We start from the raw sequence: 20,097 nt of genomic DNA, 5'->3' as shown, positions 1-20,097 counted from the left end.
GAAGTTAACCTTTATTAATTTATATAAACTTATTACTGACCTAGACTTATTGCTTTATTCAGAAGAAAACAGAGCATTTTTTTGTTAAGAACCTGGATTTTGTATACACAATAGTCTATTATCAATGCAAAAGTTTGTGGCAACATTATTCTAAGAATGTGATTGAGCTATCTGCTGATATAATCAGAGAATACAACACATATTCTGCATTTCTATTTCCTAACATGAATAAATGAATAAATAAATACATTAGCTAGCAAATGACCACTTACAATAGATAGAATTCACAGATAAAATCTGCATTAAAACATCATTAGCATTGGGGATTGAAAACACAAAACTATGGAAATGAGTTTTGAAAGCTTAATTCTCTCATTCTATCTTCTCAGAGTTAGGTACATACCTCAAGATATAAATAAATCCAGAGGGTAATTTTAGTGGCATATGGGGTAACATATTCATTTTTTGCGTTTGTAATTAGAGAAAGGGAGTTTGAGATCTCAGTCACAGTACTGGTCTAAGCCTCATCTTCGTTTTCTGAGTTTACTCAGTGATAGAACACCAGCCTTGGATGGGTCCTACACCAGATGTCATCTTTGCACAGCACAAAGTACCACCATTTTGCTTTCAGTTCAAATTTGCCTTTGGTTTGGGATGATATGGTATAATTTTCTAATTTTCTTTCTCTCTCTCTGTCTCTTTTCGTCACTTTCCATCTCTATCTTTTTTTCTGTCTCTCTCAAACTGTTTCCTAATGTTTTGGCTAATTTTCTGAAACCATTTAGTAGTCCAGAATTATCTATAGTTTATCATATATTCTGTCCATTTTTATGGAAATCCTGCCATGATTCAGCTAGAGGTGACTCCAGGTGCTGACCGAACTGTAGTATACTTTGCAAGTCAAAAATCTCCAGCCATTGAGAGGGCTGTAGGAAGTATGTGATTTCAGAAGGAAGGCACACTTACATGCTGCCACTCACCTTTCTCCAGCATTCCCCCACCCCTTTCTGAGGAGTGCATTCTCCTTGATAATATCTGCATGCAACATTTGCCATTTTTCTGACTGTCAAGCTGTACACCTTCATATGCATGCATGTGTGTCTTGGTGAGAGTGCTATATCCTGTTGTTTTAGAAAGTATTGTCCAGGAGTGGGCAGATGACCTCAGGTGCCAGCCTATCTCATTCCCCCCTGAAGGATTCTACCCCCCTTATTCTTAAGGGCCAAAGGGATGAAGGTCTCTTCCTCAGAGGTGGCATTATACAATGATGCCTAGTCCTTTAGGGCCCAATCATCCCAAAGTGCATTCTCCCCAGAAGCGCATATTGTGTATGCATGGATAGGCCACTGCCCGCAGAGGCCAGGAGAAGGAGGAATTTGGGTTCCCTCAGCAGGGGAGTTTATTCTGCAGTGGACCACAGAGGAATAGATGTGGAAGGGGTGCAAGCTTGGCCGGGGAAAGTGAAATCAAACCAGCAACGTAAAAGGGATCCCCAGTTAGGTATATTACTGCATCTGGGGGACAGGGGACCTCTGTCTAGTGACCCCCTTCTAGTTCTTTGCTTTCCTCTATTCTCTCCTGCTTGCTGAAGGCAGATGGGAGGCCATAGGCAAGTCTCCAGGAAGGGGCTGCCTTTCCCCTCCAGTTTGTACAAGAGGTGCTCGGTTGGATACTGGGGAGAGTAGAGACAGGTCCATACACCAATGAGTCTGGTTAGGGGTGCACGGGGAGCTTGAAGTGAAAAACGACATAATATAAATAGAGGATGAGCTTCCCACATCAGTAAGGCAGGTATCTGCCTGGCAGAAGCAACAGAGTTTTCCTTGTCCTGTGAAGAGAAGGGGCCACTGGAACTGGAGGCTGGTTTGGTTCCAAGGGTCCGCAAGCTCTCTACACCCCCTATCACATGATCATCAAATTCGACTATTAGAAGTGGCGTGCTCCTCCCAGGTTCAGAGGTCAAGGTGAGATTCATGTCCTTATTTACAGGCACAAACTGGAGCACAGGAACACCCTCCTGAGGGTGGGGATGACAGATCCAACAATTAGATTACTTCCTGAGGCCAAAATGCTGGAAAAGCTGACTATTGATTTTTCTCTCCAAGTTCCCCTTCCTTTGCCATCCTCTCCCCATCCCCTCCATAGGAGAAGGGCCAAGAGAAGGGTCCACCCCATCACCGATTCCTGTCCTCTGGACCCAGCAGGGGAGAAAGTTTCTTCTCCAGTGAGGGTGGTTGAGCAACCTGGCACCATGCAAGCAAGAATATAGCAGCAAAAATAGCAAATAGGAGTCCAACCTACCACATCACTTTCTACTTATCTGTCAGTGGTGTTTGTCTTCTGAATAGGTATCTTAGACTTTCCACTGGCTCGCAGGTGTATTGTTCCTCTGTTTTGACCCATGGGGTTTTTAGAGGTAAGACTTATAGTCCAGACAAACGCACCTAACTAGTGATCCCTTGTAATTTGGCAGCAGTGGGCATGGTAAAATTACTTTATAGGGGCCCTTTCATTTTGTTAATAGTTGGTCTTCAGGGAATCCCTCCTTCCAAGTCTTTAGAAGAACTTAGTCTCCAGGGTTAACTTGTGAAGGGGCTGCTCCTCCCGCTGTATCTGTAGCGGGAGCTGGCAGCGTCTTACTGGCAAAATCCAAGATTGCCTTGTGAACTTGCCCCAGATTGACAATATATTATAGGGTCTGGCTCACTCCTTCATATAGTAGACTGTCAGTAGTAGGAATAGGCCTCCCATAGGTCATCTCAAATGGGCTAAACTGCAGATTAGGAGTGCAAAGGGAAGTAAATTGGTCCAATGTTCATGTGTAGCTTATAATCTATCCCCTAGGGCTGCTAAGAGCCCCTGTGTGACCTTTGCTACAAAAGAGGGCCCGTTATCATTCTAGAAGGACTTTGGAAGGCCAAACAGAGGAGTTTTTTCCTTTAGAAGGGACTTACAGACTTGAGTAGCCTTTTCAGATTGAGTGGGGAAGGCTTCAACCCAACATGTGATGGTGTCAACAAGTACTAGTAGATCTCTGTACCCTGACCACAGGGTCATTTGGGTGAAATCAAACTGCCAGTCTCCCCCAGAGTATGTCCCTCAGCATTCAACTGGTTTGAGTAATGAAGAGGGGATTGCGTGAGCCTGCAAGTTATTACCAGCACACAAATCACAGGCAAGAGTCACTTGTTTTACTGTTCCCTTAAGTCCCTTCTCTGAAAACGTCTTTTGCACCAAGTCCCATAGTGCATCCCTCCTACAGTGGGAGCATCATGCAAACTCTTGATGAGCTGCCACTCTTGGGCCTCAGGGATGAGCACCTTGTCATCCTTCATGTACTAACTGGTGTCTCTCTTCTCTCAGCCCCACCTTTCTGTGTTTTCTTGTTCCTGTGAGGAATCCTGGGGAAGGTTAGGGAGCCCAGAGGGGCCAATTACCAAGGCCATAATTTTCTCAGTCTCCCATAACTGAGCTGCCTGTTTTGCACTTCAATCAGCTTTGCTGTTTCCTTGACTTGCAAAATATCCATCCTTCTGCTGGCTCCCACAGTGATTACTGCCACCTGGGTCAGGAGCTGCATTGCTTCTGAAAGGGCCAGAATTCAATCCTTATGTTTTAAGGGAGAATTTCTAGCAGTTAACATTCCTCTTTCTTTCTAAATGGCAGCAAGAACATGCAGCACATGGAATCCATATTTAGAGTCAGAATAAATATTTAATTTCTTACCCTTCTTTAATTGCAGAGCTCTCATTAATGCAATTAGCTTGGCTTTCTGGGCCGAGGTCACGGGTGCCAGGGCCTTGGTTTCTATTACTTTATCTAGACTCTGTATTGCATACCCTGCCTTTCGGGTTTCCATTCCTACAAAGCTGCTCCCATGAGTAAACCACTCGACCTCAATGCTTTTAAGAGGTTCATCTAGAACATTGGACCTGCTGGAGTAAATTTGATCTATGGTCTCTGTACACTGATGCAATAAATCTTCACTCTTAACAGCTAGAAGCGGAGTTGCTGGATTCAAAGTCTGACATACCTTTAAGGTAACATCGGGGTGTCCATTAGGACAACCTGCTATTTAGTTAAGCTTCCCCCCAGCCAACCAATGATGTCCTTTGACTTCGGGCACAGATTGTACCTGATGAGGGGTTAATACATCTAAGTGTTTTCCCAGGGTGAGCTTAGAAGCCTCATAAACCAACACAGCTGTGACTGCTGCTGCCTGTAGGCAGCTGGGCCATCTCAGGGCTAATGACTCCAGTTGTTTTGAAAAGTAAGCCACTGTCTCTGACCTGGTCCCAGCTTTTGTGTCAGGACTCCCAGCGCTATTCCCGATCACTCACGAATGTACAGGATAAAGAGTTTGTCTAAATTTGGAAGCCCTAGTGCTGGTGCTCTACTCAATTCAGTCTTTAGAGTCTGAAAGGCCTGCTAGTGGTCCCCACCCCATTGGAGAGGTTCCCTTTCTCCTCCCTTTAGAGCCTCATTTAGGGGTTTTGCTATGAGGCCATAATTTGGAATCCAGCTAAAGCGGAATCCAGCCACAGCAGAATCCAGCCACCCTGAGAAAGCTTCAAAGTTGTCTATTTGTGGCTGGAGATGGTAATGCACTACTTGCTATCTTCCAATCTATGGCCAGGGCTCGTGCTCCTGGGGTCAAAACAAATTCTAAATATTGAATCCTTTGCTGTGATATCTGAGCCTTGGTTGGGGAGACTTTATATCCCTTTTCTGCCAGAAAATTTAGGGGCTTAACGGTATTTGGATCTGAATCTTGTTTTGTCTCACTACTTATAAGTAGGTCATCAACATATTGTAACAGAGTTCCATTTTTCAGGCTCAGTTCCCCAATTCTTTTGCCAACACATTTCCAAAAAAATGGGGGCTATCCCAAAAACCCTGTGGAAGCATCCTCCAACTGTATCCTCCAAGGTGTCAGTGTCCTTCCACTCAAAGGCAAAGAGAAACTGTGAATCTGGATATAGGGGAATACAGAAGAATGCATCTTTGAGGTCCAACACAGAGAAATACTGAGCATCCCCTGGCACCTGGGTGAGTCGGGTATATGGGTTTGGCACCATTGGGTAAATGGGGATGACTGCTTCATTTACTGCCCATAGGTAAGTCTTGCACAAACCAGTACTCTCCGTTAGGCTTTTGGATGGGGAGAATCTGGGTGTTGCAAGGGGACTGACAGGGCCGAATGAGTCCATGTTTGAGGAATTTGGTGAGCAGTGGCTGGATGCCCCTCCCCTCCCGCCCAGGGCTTCAGGCTTTAAAGGGTATTTCTTTTCCCAGGGATACTTCCCCTGGGTTTTAATCTTATTTCTATTGGGGAAATACACTTTGCCCTCTCCGGCATTGAAATATCCCAAACCCACCTGATCCACTTGTTCTCTAATCTGGGGAGAATATCTCAATGATCAACAGGCAGGTCATCTGAGGCCACTAAGAGATGTATTCCTTGTTCTCGTTTCCTACTTCCTTGAACTTCCCCTTGTTCTAAGAAAATGCTGGCTCCTAATTTATTTAGCTAGTCTCTTCAAAGGAGGGGGACAGGGCATTCTGGCATATACAAAAAGGAATGAGTAATAATAATAGACCTGACTCCCAGGTAAGGGGAGATGTAAACCACCTTACATTTGGCTGTCCATCAACTCCTGTCACAGGACAGTCAGGGTTGGATTGGAGAGGGGGCCAGCTGGCCAAGTGAGAACAGAGCAGGCGACTCCAGGGTCTACAAGAAATTCAGTTCTTCTACCTGCCACATTGAGGGTGACTTGAGGCTCCGCTGGAGTGACAAGGATGGATCAAGTAGGATCCGGAGCCCTGCGGGCAGTCGGGTCCTGTCAGTCAGTGTCATGTGTGGGAACCTCTCATCCAGAGATTCACGAGGAACTAAGGCCAGCAGGGGTTGTCCTTCGGGCGTCCCACAAGAGGGCGCTCTGGGCATTCCCTCTGCAACTGTTCCTCTTTCCTACAAAAGGCACACTGATTTCAACCCAGGCGACTTCTTAGCTGTCCCTCTGGCCTTCTTGGCTTCCTAGAGTCCCCTTCAGGTGGCAGGTGGATCAAAGCAGCCAAAAGCTGCGTTTTCCTTATTAACCTCTTCTCCTTGTTGGCCTGCCCTGTAAAGTCTCCGTTACTATAAACCTTAAAGCCTTCCTCTGCCAAGGTTGATAACGAGGTTTGGGTCCAGCCTCTAGCTTTGGTAACTTTCTCCTGACATCAGGAGGAGACTTGGTGATAAAATGCATGGCCAATAGCCACCTACCCTCTGTGGACTCAGTGTCTGTACTGGTGTCCTTCCTGAATGCCTCCGTCACCAGGCTCAGGAAGACCACCAGATTTTCATCCTTCTCCTGTGTAATTTCTCTGACCTTCTCATAATTTACCAGCTTCACCATACACTTTCTCATTCCTTCTGATAAACAAGTAACATAATGTCTCATCCTGGCCTGACCTATGTGATACTCATAATCTCAGTGTGGGTCCATGTCTGGGATGGCACCACCACCCATTTGATAAATCTGGTGGTGCGGGTTGGTGGCTAGTAAGCTATCTGTGTGTTCCCTGGCCTTTCTTAGTATGGATGTGTTCCTTTTCATCTGGCGTGCAACAGTGGGCCAGAACAAATGTGATGTCCTTCCAGGTCAAGGAGAATGTTAACCCCAGCCTGATAAATTTGTTCTTAAACCTGTTGGGGTTCTCCAAGAACCTATCAAGCCTCTCCTAACAGATTCCTAGGTCCGCCATCAAAAAGGGGACATGCACCCTAGTAATCCCTCCATTTCCATCAGCTACCTCACGGAGATGGTGAGGTACCTGTGGGGCAAAAGTGGGAGCTATCTTTGAACCTGACTGGAGCCCTATTGGGGACAGCACTGGGAGCTCTGATTTGGGGGGTTTCTTGTTTACCAGGGTAAGATGCAGGTTCAGGAGCTGAAGGCAATGTTGAAGGGGAAGGAGTGGGGACCTGAGAAAGAGGCTCGTGTGTCAGTGGCCAGTCAGTGGTTGAAAAGGCGGGTCCATGAGGAAATCTGGCTCTGAATCTTTTGGGGATGAAGTAGAAATAGAGGCCACGCACACATGGCAGGAGCCCTCAGACCGGGGTCCTAATAAAGCTTCATGAAGGCCTGCATGTAAGAGATTTCTCCCCACTTTTGAGACCACTTGCAAAATAAGTCCAGTTGTAAAATGGCATTAAAATTAAGCAATCCATTTTGGGGTCACCTCTCCTAGTCGTCTAAGGCATATTGAAGCCAAGCCCTATTACAAAAGAAAACCAGCTTGTTCCTTTAGGACATCTAACTTGAATTGTCCCCAATTATTAAACATGCAACCCAAGGGGGAGTCTCTGGGAATTCCTGGGACATTTCCCATTGCTATACTTCTGATGACCAATGATTAAAGGTCCAGGAGCAGGATAGAGGCCTGGAGACGTTGCATCAATGTAATTATCTGATCCTTTCTGGTCCCAAAAACTCCAAAGAAGGAGGGACTAAAGGAGTGACAAACAAGCTAGGGAGGATGAGAGGGAGCCCATGGAGACTCAAGGTCTTGTGACCAGAGGAGTTCCTCTATTGCCTCAACCTTGTACCGGGTCCAAGTCTGGCTAACCTGAACCCCTTTCTTCTTTCTGATTGAAAAACAATGAATCAGGTGTCAGACAATCAAGCGAACAAAGGAAAAACTGGGACTGAAGAGTCTATGAGGGAATGAATGGGCCCAAGTATTATCCAAATGGTCTTCACAGAGTCAACCAGGGGAGTTTCGAGGGGAGAAACCAGGAAGAGAAAGACAGTAAAGGCAATCACAGAACTCTCCTCCCTGCAGGTGAAGGCACAGAACAGGAAAACATCCAGAGGTAAGGTAAAGGTTGTCCCAGGAGGGGACCTCCAGGATGGAGGAGAGTAGAGGGATCAGATATGGAGAATAAAGAAGAAAAAGAGGAAATGAGAGAGAGTGCGCGAGCCTGCCCTTTCACCCGCCCCTCTGCGGTGTCTGTTCAGGCAGTTCCAAGCCCCGCTGTCCTGGCAGAGTGGCCACAAATTATGTTATGATCAGGCCTCCTGAACTCTTTAATCAATAGAAATTGACAAACGGCCAGAGGAGAGTTTGAGGCAAGGCTTTACTGGGGGTGTGGTGCAGCGAAAGCACGACGCAGGAACCCGACTGCAGCTAGTGCTCGGTTCCTTTAATCGGGTGAGGGTGGGGGCAGATGGGTGGGCGGGGCGGGCGGAGGGGCGGCTTGGGCGGGGCGCTGGGCCCCTCAGAGAGCGGGGCGGACGGCTCATGCGCAGTCCTTCGCTTTTGCACCCGGCACCTCAAACATGGTGGACGAGCTCGCCGTCATCCGCAAAGGAGGGCGTCAAGCGCAAAAGCAGGCAAGTCTCTGATAACTTCTCATACTCAACCTTCAAGAGGTCTCATGCTGCCGAAAGATGAAGTTTTTTCCTCTTGATCCGTTTGAGGTCCTCGACCTCCTGTTTGTCCAGGGGGTCGGTAGGTGTTGTCCAGGCTCCGTTGTTCTGGCAAATTATTGGCTTTCAGCTTCCCGTTGTTTAAGGAAGTGTTGTCCAGGTGCAAGTGTGTGGGCAGATGACACCCTGTTGTTTTCGGAGGTGTTGTCCAGGTGCGGGCAGATGACCTCAGGTCCCAGCCTATGTCAAGCGAAGGAAGTTATCCTTCTTATTGAAGCAAAACTTCCCAAACACTTCCTGTTCCTGTTCCCCCTTGACCAGAGTGTGGAAACAGGGCCAATTAGATGTACCCAGCAGGGACTGTTTCTGGGGGAGTAATGCACATAAGTAGGGAACACATTAGAGTTTATTCCTGGTGGTGGAGGGAGAAGCAGGACTGGAGGATCACGAGGGTCCAGGGTGTGGCCTGCAGCGTCCTAACAAGACTCTCCCTAGAGGATGGTTTGAATGTAGTTCTAGCCTCTTAGCCTCATTTGTAATGCGTCTGTTTTTCAAAGACTGCTTCTGCAGACCTCCTGTCAACACGAGCTCTCTTTATCATGCATTTAATTCCTTTTTGGCCTTTTTAAACTCCAACCAACTTCTGTTGCTTACGTTGTGAAGTCTTCAATACTATTAAAATTATTCCCACTGAAATATGTAAATATTCCCCACTGAAATTCCTTCTATTTGGTGAAAACATTGAAGTACTGTTTTTGGTATGGGGGGAAATGTTGGTGAACATGAGGAGACGTCTCAGTACTAAAAGGTCAAAGTACATATGGAGCAGTCCTGCCCATTGTCTTGGCAACAGTCACTGTGCAAATTTTGACTTCCCTCTGATAGCTCCTCATGCATTTTGAAAGTAAATGAAGAAGATCTTTATTTTCAAGGGGATTATGATGAAATGGTTAGATAATTTCTAATTTTTTTTCATCAAAACACATTTTCCCAAATTGACTTCATTTGGAGTGCTGAAAACTGTTATCCAGGCTTTGAAAACAAGAATGGGCAACCTGAATGGAAGGGCCTTTTTCCCACCAAAGTATGGAGATGTGGCTAGAGTTTCTCCCCTTGTTTCTCAGGATTAAATACTGTTACACCTCTCCAAAATCCTTATGTATAAACAGCAATTTCTGTACTTATGTTGGTAGTTCCCTTTGTTTCAGGACATTTTGTCTTTACCTTCCTTACCGAAGATGTGTGAAGTGTATGTAAATATGTGATTTGGTTGAGAGTTAAATACTAGATATGGAGAAAGACTCAAGAACTATATCTGAAGCCAAATGTTAGCACTTCTACAAGCCACCTGGAAACATTTCAGTATCTTGAGTAGAGGCTCTATGTCCCAATAGCAGGAGAGACAGTTTTTAGCTGTTATATACGACCTGGTAAACTGAATCATTTTGAGGTGGCTCCTTCCACCCCCATGATGTTGGCAGTAAACTTCAAGATGGTCAGTAATTCTCCATCAGTCCCTGCCTCCTGTATTTGTCTCTGTGACCTCAGAAAGGAAACTTCTACAAAAGGATGAGATACCTAGTGGTTAACCATTTACCTGGGTCACAGACAGAGCACCTCCACCCCACCCGCATCCCCTACCCCTTACCCTCCCCCCCCCCCACGCATGCTCCCTGATCCTCCCTCATGGATTTTTATCACCACTAGGGGCCTGTGAGCCTTCAATGAGCTAACGTATCAGAGTACTCAGCACCCTGAGCGACCTGTCGTTTATTCAACAAATATTTATTGAGTGTCTGCATGTGTTAGCACTATTCCTGTTGCTGTGGGTATAGCACCAAACAAAACTCATTTCCCTTCTCTATGATCTCTTGACATTCCAGTGAAGAAGAAAGGCAATAAACTTAGAAGAAAGGTGTGTAAATATTGATGGGGTGTTATATTAAGTAAGGTGGCCAGGAAAGGCCTGTGTTCAGAAATGACATTTGCAAAGAGATTTGAGCCTAGTGAGGCTGAGTCTTGTGAACCTATGTAGGGCATGGGGGATGCTTCAGGCTTAGTAACAGGAAGTACAAAAGCAGAGGGTGTGATTGTTTATTGGCAAGTGCAGAAGGCCAACGTGACCAGGACGGAGTGAGCAAGTGAAAGATGTGAGAACTGAGAGGGAGGCGGGCTGTGACCAGATCATGTAGACGCTATGAAGGGTTTAATTGTATCTCAAGACTAACAAATAATATGTCACATATATGAAAAATCTATTATTATAGCGTTAATAGTTTAGACATGTGCCTAAGTGAAAGTGTTACGACTACATATTAAAATGTTTCTTTTATTTGTAATCAGTTTTAGGTAATGATGTGATTTTATATTTTTATAAATATATAAATATATATGCTTATGGATATATATATATATAATATAGATAGATAGCATGAACATTCTTCTAAACTATACTTGTTGGGTATGTTTAAACCAGGAACACCAGCAACCTGACCAACATTGAATGTGAATGAATAAACACAAAGAAAACTCCCAGATTGAGGCATTTCTTAAGGTCACATCCTGCGTATTTTTGAATATGAAATGCGTGTGAAATGCCCTTTAGAGACTGTCTCTTTAATCCAAAAAAACACAAAATAAATATTTGTGTTTGTATTTTTAGTGGGCATTAACCTTCAGGGAATTGAAAGGGGTTGGGGAATAAAGAGGCATTTTATGTGAAATTAAATATATTCAGCCAATTAGATGGTAGACTTTTTACCTGTTCTTTTTTTAGTATAACTTTTTCTCTGCCTTAAAATGGTCTGGCATACAAACTCTGTAAATACAGGTAGATATCTTGGTCCTGCAGAAACATAAAATACATATGGATTTGTTCCCAAAATATATGCTGTTCTTTTCCCAAGTTATATTAACCAAAAACAAAAACAAAAAACAAACAAACAAAAAAAAAACAGGCTTTGGGGTTACCAAAAAACGCCTACTTTGTCTAAAATCAGTACTCTTGGCCTTGCCTGGTCTAACACAAGGTGATGTCACACTTAGAGTTTAGAGAGAAATGGCTCAACTAATTAAATATTTCACAGAAAAATGACTTTCTTGTCAAAGAGATGATACTTACTTCGGATAGGGGACATGCTAAAAGCCAGCCTTACAGAAGGAAGAATTTCTATCAGTTCTAACCTGCAGATTTCCTGGGCATAAATTCTGCCAAAACTATAGATATTATCCCAAATGTTGTAAATGTGTGCTGTGAAGGTTTGAGCAGCTCTGTTGCTGTCTCCTCAGCACCTGCCAAAGCCAGCTCCTCCCGCTTCATTCCTTCTCTCTCCACACCCTCCAGAGCTGCCCCTGAGTCAGCTGCCACTAGAAATGTTCTCTGGAAAGCTTTTCATTTGAAACTTGCCTACATAAAGGAAATATAGTTAGTACAATGCTAGATGTGACAGTATTTAGTTTGGAGCATCAGAAAAGAGAAGTCGGAGTGCATGCAAACTGTCAAGAATAGCAGGCTGAGACTTCTGGGTTTTTTTCAAGGCTATAGAACCTATAAAAGGGGACCTCAGTAGTTAAAGGTGGAAAGTACTTTTATTCTAGTCCCTGGACAATAAAAAATGCAGAAGGGATTCTAGAGTCTTTTCCAATGTGGAAACCACTCTTGGAGTAAAAAGGAGGGCATCTCAAGTCAGAAACAAAGAAAATTACTTAGAAAAAGACATGTAGAACATGATTCTTTGGGGCAGGGGTTAGCCTCTTATCTGTAAAGATGCTATCAGTAGCCATGAGGAAAGATTTGTGGTTAAAAGTGAAAACATAAACAACCTAAAAGAATGCCTCTATGGTACATATATGACCAAATGTCCTATGAGTTTACTAAGTGGGCAAAAAATGTCTTTGTGTTTTCTCTACAGATTTCTGAATTTATATATATATATATTTTTTCAGTAATCAAATTTTTAGTGATTGTGTTGATATTGTTATATATGATATGACATAAAGAAAATGAGTAACTTCATTGTTTTTTCTTTGTTTTTGGTTTTTTTTTTTGTCTTGGTTTGTTTTTTATTGAAGTATAGTTTATTTACAATGTTGTGTTAGTTTCAGGTGTCAACAGCAAAGTGATTCAGTTATACATATATATATATTTTCAGATTTTTTTCCTTATCGGTTATTACAAAATATTGAGTATAGTTCCTTGTGCTATATAGTAGGTCCTCATTGGTTATCTATTTTATGTATAGTGGTGTGTTTATATTAATCCCAAACTCCTAATTCATCCCTCTCCCCCCCTTTCCCCTTTGGTAACCATAAATTTATGTCTGTGGGTCTTAATTTATAAATTCTCTATGAACTATCCCTTCAATTAAGTGAATGTAGAAATGCCTAGATGTGATCTGGAAAGCACTTTCTAATGTCTGTGTAAACATTTGTCTTTTTGGACCTCCCAGTGTTTCAGACCTGAAAACTGACCATTCCAGTTTGAATACTGCTGTGTATAGAAAGCTTCCAGGTGCAAACCTATGCCCATCCTGATGCTTGACCAACTCTGATCTTTTTTCCTTGAAATAATCATTGGCATAGCATATGCATGATAGGGCTGACACATTTAAAATCAACCCAATAGAAATGAGTCTTTTTTGCATTTTTTCAACTCAAAGTGCAGGTCTCAACTGCATAAAAATGTAAAATATTACTTTAAATTACAGCCCTATTTTATTGTTACACAGCACAAGTGCTGTTCTACATGTAAAAGAAAGTCTATAATTATTATAATTGCTCGTCATCATCAGATGCTTTATAATCATTAGTTGCTATATGAATTATAAGCATGTTGATGAACAGAATAATCCCCATTAACATCATGGTCAATGGTAAGTTTCTCATAGTTAATGAAGCTTTAAAAAAGGAAATCCATGAGCGCCTGCTGCGGGCGTGGCGACGCCATGGAGCGTTTTGATAAAGCGGCGCTGAACGCGCTGCAGCCGTGCGACTTCAGAAATGAAAGTTCATTAGCATCCACTCTGAAGACGCTCCTGTTCTTCACAGCTTTAATGATCACTGTACCTATTGGGTTATATTTCACGACTAAATCTTATGTTTTTGAAGGCGCCTTTGGGATGTCCAATAGGGACAGCTATTTTTATGCTGCTATTGTTGCAGTGGTCGCCGTCCACGTGGTGCTGGCCCTCTTTGTTTATGTGGCCTGGAATGAAGGCTCACGGCAGTGGCGTGAAGGCAAACAGGATTAAAGTGAACATCACCGTTTGATAGCATTAAATTGATTTTTTAAAAATGGTAAATGCGTCTGGGGTATTGATGATTTTAATAAAGTTGAAAGAACATGTTAAAATCAATCTTATGGAATCACGTTTGACTACTGTAAATTTTGATCCTTCTAAAACAATGGCTTGTATCATCAGTTTTAACTGTATGAGCCTCTCATTTGCAAATGAGAATTTGGAAAAGTTAAATTGGTTACAAATAAGTGTGTGAAATTAGTTACACATTATTCTGGGAAGAATTTCTTACAACAAAACAATATTTTATAGCATTTCGTCTTTTGGTTGGCTTTGAGTTTTACTCCTCTGGATATATTCAGATGTACATAGTGGAGCAAATCTAAACTTTATTTTTCGCTGGAACACTTTTCCTAACTATCATGAAAATACCAGGTCATTGGATTTTGGGTTGTAAATGCGTATTGGAAATTGCTTAAATTGTGGACACTGGAATTAATCTGAATGTCACTGAGAAATTTTGCATAAAGTGTAATCCCTCGTCAATAGAAATCTTTCATTACATTATTTCATGGGGAAACTAGGCTGAGTCACACCCATTCATGTAAAAGGACTGGGTTTATTGAAGAATGCAGACAGCAAAGCAAAGAGAGCTACCTGCCTAGGCACCCAGCCTACTCCCTAAAGGCCCCTTGCAGGCCAGCCTCCTGCTTTCAGACAAACTCTGTAACAATCTGCTTTGCTCTGGTCATTCAACAATGAACTTATGCTTTAATTACAAGGTTGTGTAAACTCCCTTTAAATTTCTTTTTCCTACTTTTTAATAATGTATATGAATGAATTTACATTTAAACGTGTTCATTTTTGCATACTTAGGGAGTGTAAACAATCCTGAAAATAGATTATTTTTATCATCCAGGAAATATTCTTGGAATTTCTAGTCTAGTCTTTTAAATCAGTGCCGTTATATCCCAGATACATCGATAGATAATGTATCTAAGTTAGATAATCCTTGAGGTCCTTTCTGATAGAAAAAGACCCTGTGGTTTTACTTTCGTATCCTTGGTCTGTGTTCTTTCTAGCCACTTGGTACTTACTTGTGTGCAATCTAAAAACACACCCCAAAAAAGTGCATATTAAAACAGGAAGAAAATTTAAATTCCCTGTAATGTTGCCACCTGGAGATATCTGCTACTTTGGTTTACATCCTGTGTGCATTTCTTAATGCTAGTTTGATACTAAAAGTTTGGTTTAAGTTCAAATTCTGCCAATTTTACCTGGCGGCTATTTGCATTTTTTCAGATGAGTGATTATTGGCCGTTTTCTTAAAAAGCACATTCTACCTTTACTCTTTTTTTTTTTTTAAATAGTAATAGCTTTCATTTATTGAGTCTTTTTTTTTTAAACATCTTTGTTGGAGTGTGGTTGCTTTGCAATGGTGTGTTGGTTTCTGCTTTGTCACAGAGTGAGTCGGTTGTGCATGTGCATGTGTCCCCATGTCTCCTCCGTCTTGTGTCTCCCTCCCGCCCTCCCTGTCCCACCCCTCTGGGTGGTCATAGGGCGCCGGGCTGATCTCCCTGTGCTGTGCGGCTGCTTCCCACTAGCTATCTATTTTACGTTTGGTAGTGTGTGTGTGTCCATGCCACTGTCTCGCTTTGTCCCAGCTTGCCCTTCCCCCTCCCCGTGTCCTCAAGTCCATTCTCTAGTAGGTTACTCTTTTAACTAGATATCTCATTGTACAAATTTCCTGTCATTGATAATCCCTAATACAATGGCCCTTGCTGTGAGTGTTTGCCATTACTGATTTTGTTTGTTCACCCCTACTTTTGATGTTGTGGAACTGGACTAAAGGAGTAGAGAGGTAGTTAGGCATAAAAGCAGAGAAGGTATTTGTGTTTATTTAATTGTTGAGAAGAAATAAAAGATGATTACTGTAGGACTATTTTTTATTCTTGCTTATAGTTAAATGTTATCTAGAGTTTAAATGTCTTAAGTAGTTATTCTAAATGTAAAATGTTTTCTTAAAAAGACTACAGTTTTGGTACAAAATTGTACAAATTTAATATGAAATTGTAGGATACTCCCGATTGAGTCTAGTGTATGTATGGTAGATTTCTAGATGGTCCCCTCTTTAGATGCCTTGTTGTACTTAGAATTTGTCCACCTAATTTCTTTTTCTATAATGTCAAGGTGTTTCTTGTACTTTTGGGATCTTATGCTATTTGTAAAACGTTAATGTCCAGTGTTGTATTGTTTTGTTTGATTTCAGACATTTGCTGAGTAGATAACATGGGTGTGTTTCTGCAAGTATTTAAACCGGGGATTCATGCAAAAGCAGATGTAATTTCCTCTTGGAAAAGGTACCCAGCATTTGAAAGTTAGAATCGGGTGCTAAGGTTGATGTTTGGGGTTATTACAATATAGACTTGTTTTCACACCAGTTAATATTTTCTTAGGGTTTTAACTGTTAACTGAGTAGTTTGCTGCTGTTGAAATAACATGGTATTTGACAAATAGATTTATTTTTCAACATGTCTCAGTGATTTCCTCTTGTACGATGTATATACTTCAGGATGTATAGAAAGGAAAGCTACAATTGAGCCCTTATATAAATGTTATAAGGTAGGAATATGTTCACTGTTGTTTGAAAACTGATTGTAAGAATAACCTCAATTAGGGAGTGTAACTTGAAGCATCAGTACGGGCTACTGATTTAACACATGACCTTCTTCACCTCACCTCCCATTTTGCCCCCCAGAATATAATCTTTATTCTCATTGTGCTAAAAAATGAGACGTCTGCTGTAGAATGCATCTGATGTCATTAGCTCTTCAAGTGGATACCATTTTACATGTGACAGCAGAATTCAGTTTTGAGTTGCTGAAGAAATTTAAACCCTCCATAAAAAAGAAAAAAAAAAACCAACCTGCGTTTCATGGGAATCTAACAGAAATATACTGTAAGATTATTTTCATCATAAAGAGCCCATCAACTTTGCCCAAAAAGCAACTGCTTGACTTGTTTGGTGTTTATTTTCTGTTTTCGTATAAATTTTATATATACAGCTAGAGTACCCAAGGAGACCAGTAAAAACAGTTAAACAGATAGGGTGTACCCAAGGAAAGATGAAAGCTGAAGGTACATGAGACAAAGAATTTGTATCCTGTTTTAAATGTATCTAGTGTATATTTCTTGTCTCCAGACAAGTTCATGTTTATTGTTTTATTTATGCTCAAGTGAAGTTGTAGATTGTTGGTAGGCCATTTTAGAAATGGGTTGTCTGTGGTACAAGTGGATTCACGCAGCCTCTGCTCTTCCGTTTAAGATAGGGTTTGCAAGAGCTGGCCTGAAGCAGCGCACTCACAACTTGGCAAGATTTCTTTTTCCTTTTTGTAGGGGGAAGGGTCACCTGAGAAAATAAATTATTTTCAGGGACTTTGGGAACCTAACGGTAAATATTACATGTAACCTGTGAACAGATTAAGCCTTTATATAATTCATTAAAGTACTCTGGAATTCCTCAACTTACCATCACTCCTGGCCACACTTTCCTTGCCTGTTTTGTTGCTACGTGTGCTTGAAGGTAATATCTGCGTTCCTTTGAAGATGTTCTATAGGTCATATTTGTCAGTTACAGACAAGGCTTCCTTTTTCTCAAGTTCAGTGAAATCTCACTGAACAGTAATAATAGCAATAGCTAACATCTGCACAGCACCTTACAGTTTGCAGAAAACGTTCACATTTTCTCGTTTTTTTTGCATAGTGAACCTGTTATGAGATTTCTCTTGACCTTGATGCTAAAAGTGTTAGAATCTTTGAAGTCGCTAGAGTCACTGAATATGCTGTAGTCTTGAATAGCGCCCTGACAAGGGGCAGATTTTAGATGCGCTACCTTGAAAGCTGCGTGTAATTATCAAAGTGGGGGGCTTGAGTTCTTTACCCACTTGAATCAGATTTACTTTTGTGAGTGATGTTTTTCTAACTGTTATCTGGATGGATTTGGTATTCATTATATTCTAACCTGTAACTTGTATAAATTTACCATCTGTTGTCATTAAAAGTGTTCATAATTACAAAAAAAAAAAAAAAGGAAATCCATGAATTTCATCTGAGGAACTTGCTTTTTATTGGTCTCTTAAAATGTCTTGTAAATTCTCTTATTAGAAGATAATGATAATATTAGAGGGGAGAAGACAGTCTGAGAAATGTATACTTGAATCAGTAAAACCTGGGTAGTTGTGCCTAATGACAGGTTGTATAAGGGTCTTTGTATAGAATATTTCCTTTGGTTATGTTGTTCTTCATCAGTTCACCAAACAGAAAAAGAAAAAAAAAAATCAACCTAGCCTGACTAGAGCCGAGTTTTTCATATTCCTTATATAGAAACTTGGAGCTGCTCAGGAAAACAGTATTTTCCAATACGCACAAGCCAAGTGCAAATTTCAACTGGAAAAGCAGTTGGAAGATTGTATTAATACTGCAGGCTGCTCACATCAGAGGACAATGGTATTTATGCACCTATATGCCAGGTGCTCTGTTAGGTAGTTTATGTTAATTATAATATTCATCATGTGTTTGCAGAAGAAGATACCAGAGCTTAGAGAAGTGAGATCAGTGTTCTGAACGGCAGAGCTGTAATTTGAACCCAGACATTGTGACTCTGAAGCTAGATCCTGCTGCCTCCTCCAAATTGTAAAAAATTAATGGCAGCATTTATTTAAACATTTCCCATGCTAAACATTTATGTTACTTAGTCTTTGTAACAAACAATAAAACTTACAACTTACAACTAAAATCATAGTTTATTAGATTTTCTATTTCCTGAAAGCTGGAATTCTGATAGGCATATGTGTCTCCCATAATGCTTTGCAATGACTCCTAGGTGTTCAGTAAATACCTAAGAAGCATATAAATCATGTATACATTCACTCTATGCCATGAGAGGAAAAAGTGACTTCGTGCATTTGGTGGCTTAATAATTATAATTGTATAATAGACTCTTCATTCTTTCTGTTATTTGCCTCTGAATTTTATTTGAATTGTTATCATTGCTTATTAAACCCTAAAGGTTTGCCATACAAATATATTTTTACTATCATCATATTAAATACACTCCTAAGCACACATTCTCTTTTAAGTAACATGTTTAAATATATTTTTTATATTCAGTGAAAGAAACAAGTATACTTCACTCCAAACGAATACAAGATAACAGAATTTATAAAATCTTCTCAGTTCCCTTCTAATAATTTCATTGCAAAACAGATTAAAAATAACCATAATAAAACGGAAACCTTTTGGATTTGCTCATTTAATTCATTTTATGAGAAGCCATGATCGTAATCAAAACAGAGTGAATTTAAAGTCCTTGAACTTGAAAAGAAAATACATAGCAACTTTGAGTTGCTATGGACAAAATATCCGTATGAACTGTAGTTTCTCAGTATATGTTGATATGCTTTGAGAAAGCAATCTCTCATTAGCATTAAAAACTTACTGATTACTGAAATTTTTATGTATTAATCATTAACTTTATTACCCACATTTAAATAGTTCCATGTACGAGTTTAACATTAGCTAAAGTCTAGTAAGTTCTATTTTAAATTTTTTTGTTTTTATTTCTGTTCTTCATCCTCCATAAAAAAATAATATTCTTTATTCATTTTACTTTCCATTTGACATATTTTCTTTCTCTTAACCTTCATCACTTTCGCTGTTTTACATTTTACCGTTGCTATTCTCCATCTTAAATAGTAAACTTACTTAAAATCCCAGGATATCCCTATGCATCATGTTGCTAATGAAGTAGTTGTGTCTAAATGGCCACATTGATTTCTTTAACAGGCAGTCACTGTTGTCTTCTGTATTCCAGGTCTGGTTCTAGGTGCTGGTGCTAGAGCAGTGAAGAGAACAAGCTTTTTGACCTTTTCTAGTCAATAAACTAATAGTAAACCAATAGAATTTTATTATCAATTAATGATACATTCTATAAAGAAAACTTAAGCAAGGTAGGGTGATGGAGAATGATGAAGGAAGAAGAGGCTGATTGGTGATAAAGAAAGGCCTGTCTGAGGAAATAAAATATGAGAAGAGCCATAAATTAAGTGGTGGGTAGAAGCATGCAGATATCAAGAGGAAAACATTCTCAAGGAGGGAGTAACTGGTGCAAAAAGCCTGAAGCAGAAATGAGGTGAGAAGAACACGGTAAGTCTGGTAAACTAATGAGGGAAAAGTGGCAGATATGAGTGGGGAGAAGACATGGATTAGATCATGGAAGCTTTGGATTTTGTCCTCACTGTGATGGGAGGGATGTGGAAGATTTTGAACAGAGTAATGATAAGAGCCGAGTAATCTTTTGAAAGGATTATTTTGGCTGTTATATGCAGAAATGAGCTATTGAGGGGCAGGAATATACAAGGGTGTGGTAGAGGAGACTAAAA

At 40.9% G+C, this 20,097-nt stretch overlaps 1 protein-coding gene and 1 pseudogene across 1 annotated transcript; one reads left to right on the top strand and one right to left on the bottom strand.

Annotated features, from left to right (window-relative positions):
• Positions 1 to 1,257: 1,257 nt before the first annotated feature.
• On the bottom strand, positions 1,258 to 2,175 carry LOC133091445 (endogenous retrovirus group V member 2 Env polyprotein-like; annotated as a pseudogene).
• An 11,166-nt stretch (positions 2,176 to 13,341) lies between these two features.
• On the top strand, positions 13,342 to 13,675 carry LOC133097675 (vacuolar ATPase assembly integral membrane protein VMA21). The gene has a single exon (XM_061199721.1). It carries the CDS (start codon positions 13,364 to 13,366, stop codon positions 13,667 to 13,669), a length of 306 nt encoding a protein of 101 aa, XP_061055704.1. The 5' UTR covers positions 13,342 to 13,363; the 3' UTR covers positions 13,670 to 13,675.
• The last annotated feature ends 6,422 nt before the right edge of the window (positions 13,676 to 20,097 follow it).

Source organism: Eubalaena glacialis, chromosome 1, assembly GCF_028564815.1.
Source record: "Eubalaena glacialis isolate mEubGla1 chromosome 1, mEubGla1.1.hap2.+ XY, whole genome shotgun sequence".
In the NCBI taxonomy this organism is placed as follows: Eukaryota; Metazoa; Chordata; class Mammalia; order Artiodactyla; family Balaenidae; genus Eubalaena; species Eubalaena glacialis.
Note: the sequence above shows the minus strand (reverse complement) of the source record. Positions and strands in the feature narration are given on the sequence as shown.

Coding starts and splice junctions, on each gene's coding strand:
- LOC133097675 (XM_061199721.1), top strand. CDS start 13,364: ATGGAGCGTTTTGATAAAGCGGCGCTGAACGCGCTGCAGCCGTGCGAC.